We start from the raw sequence: 6,218 nt of genomic DNA, 5'->3' as shown, positions 1-6,218 counted from the left end.
GTGCATAAATTGTCAAGTAAATGAGACGCATCTTTGCCTCCACTGATTCACTTGCAAAGTGTTGAGTAAAATTATTTCGTTGCAGACCTCCTTTGGGTCTTTTTATTATCACTACGACACACATAGTCCCCAGTTGGTAACATTGATTTCAAGGCCCTCCTAGATGAGAGACTGGCATTCCACTTAATGTTTATGTTCCATGCTGGCATGGATTGGAGAGTTATTAATGTAGAAATATGGTATCGTAGCTACTAACAGTTGAGGGTTGCGTAGTCTAGACAGCGTTTTTAGATTTCATTATTCTCTTTAACCCGGGCAAAGCCGGGTATTTCTGCTAGTATAGCATAAAAATTCTTTCATGTTTACACCTTGAAAAACAAATATCAGTTTTGGGGGAAAGGAAAACATACATTTTGCATTAGAAAAACATCTACTTTTGACAAGGTAAATTCTTTAGTACCACTGGGCTCAGGAAATGTAGAAGCACAAAGATTTCCTTTTGAAAAAAAGGTGGTTACAAAGAGTAAACAAAAATGTAATTATTTACCTCAAAGTTCTTGGGAGAGAAAAACAAAAATATTACATCAATCAATCAATCTCTTTCCCTAACATACATACACAAACACACACACACACACACATACATACATATAACACTAATGAGGATATATTAAATAACATACAAGATAAATTGCTCATTTATTGAAATTATCTCCACTTCCAGAGAAGGAAGAATAATAGCATTGGGGCAATTGGTACCCGTTCCGAATAAGAAGGAAGGATAAAAGTATTCTACAAGACTAACATGCCACTAAAGAAAAGACACTCTGATTGTCTGAAGACAAAAGAACTGCTGGCAACAAGTGTTTCTGCCTAAATAAGAGTCATCAGCAGAAACATGTGTTCACAACTGATCTCTTGTCAACTGAATTACCTACACCTAAATTAGTGTTAATTAATTGGCTGAGTATTCCTAAGATACAAGTAAACTTTAGGATAATTCTCAGGTAGAAACAGTGTAATATGGTTGTACCTTTTGAATTACATGTTAAATTTATCAGATGGGGTTCTCTACAGTTTCCAGTTTCTATCGATCCAATTTTAGTCAACTAAATCTACTGAAGTATAACACTTACCCAAGATGTTAGGGACTAGGATCAAAACTGGGACTTCACAACCATTTGACAATACTGTACCTGCATATTTTTGTAGACACACACAATACGCACACACACGTGTGTGTGTGTGTGTGAGTAATATATACATGTATATATGTGTATTACAAAATCTTGCTGAGGGTGAACAAAGAAAGTAAAACAGTAGACATGCAGTCTAAGCTATTAATGTGTAGAAAAAGGAGGGAGAGAGTTTTCTGACAGACTGTTTCACACTCTGATGACCACTCCTCAGAGAAGACATACTTGGCTTCCTTCCCCAATCAATTGCATATTGTAATCAGTTACTATATAAAGCAGTTATAAATTAGGCCAATGTGATGATGGAAAGTCAAATCTGCATATTTTATGCTTTAAATTAAGCAATTAATGTCTTTGCTTAATATTTGTCACTCTATCTACAATAGACTCTTTTAGTATTCTTCTATGGAAGCAAATCTCTGCAGTATTGCTAAGCTTTTGCATATGTTTGTTGATGTTTCAAGTTACATAGCAATATATAGGGGGCAGAATCCTTAGCACACAATGGACAAAATGCTTAGTGGCATTTTGTTCATCTTTATGTTCTGAGTTCAAACTCTACCAATGTTGACTTTGCCTTTCATACTTTTTGGGTCCTTAAAGTAAGTACCAGCTGAGCACTGGAGTCAATGTAATTGACTTAACCCCTCCCCAAAAATTGCTGGCCTTGTGACAGAATTTGAAACCAATATGTTTGATAGGTTCTATGTATTCTCCTGGAACTCTTTTCCTCACTTCACTTGTCATTGTTTATTTGACAAGATACAAACGTTCTCATCACATGCAGCTTTGGGCAGCCCAATCTTTGACTTTAATTATTTTATGCTTTCTCTTTCCTCATCTGCTATAATAATGACTCTCAAATATTTAAATCTAGCAACTTGTTTCAAATTTGTTCAATTCTTCCTCGTAGTTTGCAAAATGATGGTATTTTCTTTGAGATCAACATTATCTCTTTGTGTGTGTATGTGCTAAGATCCAGCCCTGTCTTTTCACTCTTACTATTAACAGTACTAAGTAATATCTGTAGATTTTCTACTGTTATTGCTAATAGGACTGCGTTGCCTGCATAATGGAATTTGTTAATGTCTTGTTCTCTTATCCATATACCAGATAATATGTTGAGTGGATCACATAGTTGTTTCACTGTATAATAAAAACAAACCTGGTAATACCACACACCACTGTTGTACACCTCTCTTGACCTTCACATATTGTCCAAGTTATTTTCAATTCTGATCACTGTTGTTTGTTACCAGTATGTTGAGGGGATTCTGAAAAGTTCCTGGCTGTAAGGGTATCATGAACGGTCTGGTTGGAGGCCCAACTTTCTCTGTTCTTTTACAGGGTTTAGAAAAAAGACTGAAGGACTGCTGCAATAGGTGTGTGAATCTGAGAGGGGAATGTGTTGGATGAAATCATAACTAATTGATCCACCTGCTTTTTACTCAAAGCTAGGAACTTTTCAGCACACCCTTGTTATATGTTAGAAGATAGAAATCTACCTGGAAAGGACTTAATAATCAGAAATACATAGTGTCAACAAGTAGCAAGTTCTACATATATACAAAGACTTCAGTGATGCTTCATTCAAGTAATTATGAAGCACATGATATTGCAACAGCAGAATTAAATATTAAAATGAGTAAAATGAGTAAAGTGTACACCCATTAGAATTATAGTGAATACAAAAAAAAAAAAGTTAAATCATCAGAATAACCTAATCACCAGAAAACTTTGATTTTTTTGTCTGAACATGTTTAAAGATAATAAATTAGTCACAAGAGAATAAAATAGGACTAGTTCAAACATATCTCATAATGGGAAATCATCATATTTATAATGTGAAAGTATTTATCATAATATTAATAATAAGGGTTTGAAATGTTGGTGTAAGGCAAACAATTCTGAGAGGAAGGGAAAGTTGATTACATCAACTCCATTTCTCAGCTGGTACTTATTTTGTTGAGACTGAATGTATAGAAGACAAAGTCAACCACTCAGAATGTAAATAGCTGGATGAAAAGCCACAAAGCCTTTTGTCAGATGCTCTAACAATTCTGCTAATTCACCTCTCTAACAATAATAATAATAATCCTCCTGAAATTTTGTGGGAGGGGCTATCAATAACACTGACCCCAGTGTTTCACTGATACTTAATTTAGTGACCCCAAAAGGATGAATGGCAAAGTTGAACTTGACAGAATGTGAATTCAGAATATAAAAATGGACAAAATACCGCTAAGCATTTAGTCCAATGTGCTAACAACGCTTCCACTTCGTTACCTGAATAATAATAATAATAATAATAATAAAAGTTTCAAATTTTGCATAAGGCTAACAATTTTGAGGTGGGGAGTCAATTACATTGACCCCCTAGTGTTCAACTGGTACTTATTTTGTTGACTATGAAAGGATGAAAGACAAAGCCAACCTCAGTGGAATCTGAACTCAGAACATATATAAATGGCACTAGGCATTTTGTTTAATACCCTAATTATTCTGCCAGCTTACCACAGATGCCACCACTGCTACTGCCACCACCACCACCACCACCACCATGAGCATCATCATCATCATTGCACTGCCTCCTCTCACCTTCTCTGTTAGTCTACCTGCAATCCTATTACATACCTAGTGTATCCAAAATTTATGTTGTATACAATGTAAAGAGTTTATATCTACTCCTTCACTCTGGATATCTACTAGCAGCTAATCACAATTGCCATATATTTTTAGAGAGGTAAATATAATGCCTTCATGTAAAACATTATAGAAAAAAACCTAGCTGCTTCTTGCAATAAACATATCTTAATCAATTTTTTTCATGGACCCTAAAAATACCACTTGTGGATCCCTAATTTACTATTTTGTTTCTATGGACCCCCAAAAATCTTATATGGACTTCCAGGAGCCATATGAACCCTGGTTGAGAACTATTGCTCTAGTGTTTATGATTTGACCTTTAATTCCCAGTCATTCACAGCTGCAGCATGCATTTTGAATTATTATGATATCAAACTTTCCCTTTGAATACAATAAGAGTAGGTAAAGCAGGAACCTCTAAACAAGTCACTCAATTGTCACATATCACCAATAAAGTTAGATTTTAATCATTGCCACCAGATTCTCATTTTCTAAGTGTTAATTCCTATAACAATATATTCAAATTATACTGACAGCGAGATATCAAACCAAATAGATAAATATTATTACTCATCCAAACCCAGAATATTTGATGTAAAAATTGAGATAACGACTTACTAATAATTACTTCTTAAGCTCTACAACACAAATTGCTTTTCAAGATAATTTAAACCTTCATCCTTAAACACAATCTAATTCCACTCAGACTGTCACCTATTTATAAGCTGATAAAATTAAATTAAAATCAATTAAAAGTGAGCTAATAACTTAATAATAATCACTCAATTAAAAGTGAGCTAATAACTTAATAATAATCACTCTACAACACAAAATACTTTTTGAGATAATTTAAACCTAACATGTTGAATTCTACCTAATTCCACCCAGATTTTCACAATTTATGAGCCAATAAAATTAAATGAACTATAATTAAATGTCTAAATACTAAATTGTATCTTGTGAACTGAGTTCTTGAATTACTGGTAGCTATTTATTGACTGTGTCTGGCTCACAAGAGGCTGGATTTAGCCAAATTCTTCTAAAAAGACAAAATAAACATCAAAGATGTCTACAGAGTTGTATAGTATTATACTGATAAGATGATATTATCTTTATCACTAATTCATTTAAACTAAACCTATGAAACATTTTGTTAAAGAATATGCAGCTATAACATTGTCTAGTTAATCTGGACATGTCTGTCTGTGCCTATACATATTTTACCAAAGCCATGAACTATAATTGATATCAATGTTCATAATTAAGACATTTGAACAGATCTAGTTACAAATGAAATTAAACAAACCTTATTAGGATCATTTATTCTCTCTTTCCAAATTGAGTTAATCAGGAGAGCACACTCCCTTCTGCTCATTGCTCTGTTGAATACTTTTCCCTCATGCCGCAGAAAAATTGGAACACTTTTGTCAAAACCCTTTCAATGTTTAAAATAAATGAGACATTAACAGACATTTGAAACATTATTATATGAATATAAGAAGAATAATGTAAACTATCACAATGCAGCATATTGAAAAAAGTAAATTAATAAATGTATTTAATACTTTGTCTCTGACAATGTTAAATGTAGACAATATAAAACCAATTACAATTGTTGCAAATCAATTGATTCCAAATAAAACTTTTTTCATTAAATAATATTTATATAATATATATAAACTACACACACATACACATACATTCAGCATCACTGCCAAGCAGTGATTAAGAATAAGTGAACTAAATTTTAGTTGAAATATGATGTTGTGAGATATTTTAGCTTCTAAAGGCAAATTCACAATAGTTACTGTAAAGAAAAAATTCTCTTATGGTAAAAAACATAAAAACACCAGATCTGCTCAGTACTTCTAGCTGATTCCAAAATGTATGTTTCTGGCTCTTTAGTTTTCCTCAATGCGAAATACTGATGAGAAGAAACCCTGGGCAGATTCAAAGGTGTAACTTTAATTAAAAACCAGTCAACATCAGTGACTGAGTTGCACTTGTCGTCCACCTGGCTGGAATAAAAATAGTAGTATCAGCACCAATCAGTGATTATGGATGAACATTTTCTACAGCTGATACCCTTCCTGTCACCAACCCTCACTTGTTTCCAAGCAAGATAATAATTTCCCCATGACCAGAAATATTTTTGTAGAACATTGTAAATGATACCGCTTGTATGGCAGTGACACTCATTTACAACTACCGTGTGATGTCAAAACAAGAAGATGCAAACACATACCCACACACATGATAACTTCTTTCAGTTTCTGCCGATATAATTCAATCACAATGCTTTTTAGAGTGGAAGACAGAGAGACAGAGAGAAATCGATGGTGTATATATATATATATATATATATATATATATATA

At 33.3% G+C, this 6,218-nt stretch overlaps 1 protein-coding gene across 4 annotated transcripts in view; it reads right to left on the bottom strand.

Annotated features, from left to right (window-relative positions):
* The window catches only part of LOC106875477 (translin-associated factor X-interacting protein 1), a 154,468-nt gene that overhangs the window by 62,024 nt on the left and 86,226 nt on the right, over positions 1 to 6,218 (bottom strand). For all 4 annotated transcript variants that reach the window (XM_052967352.1, XM_052967353.1, XM_014923647.2 and 1 more), the window contains one exon: positions 5,149 to 5,277. In XM_052967352.1, the coding sequence (XP_052823312.1) occupies positions 5,149 to 5,277 (129 nt within the window). The remainder of the gene's footprint in view (positions 1 to 5,148; positions 5,278 to 6,218) is intronic.

The sequence above is a fragment of the Octopus bimaculoides genome, chromosome 4 (assembly GCF_001194135.2).
Source record: "Octopus bimaculoides isolate UCB-OBI-ISO-001 chromosome 4, ASM119413v2, whole genome shotgun sequence".
Classification (NCBI taxonomy): domain Eukaryota; kingdom Metazoa; phylum Mollusca; class Cephalopoda; order Octopoda; family Octopodidae; genus Octopus; species Octopus bimaculoides.
Note: the sequence above shows the minus strand (reverse complement) of the source record. Positions and strands in the feature narration are given on the sequence as shown.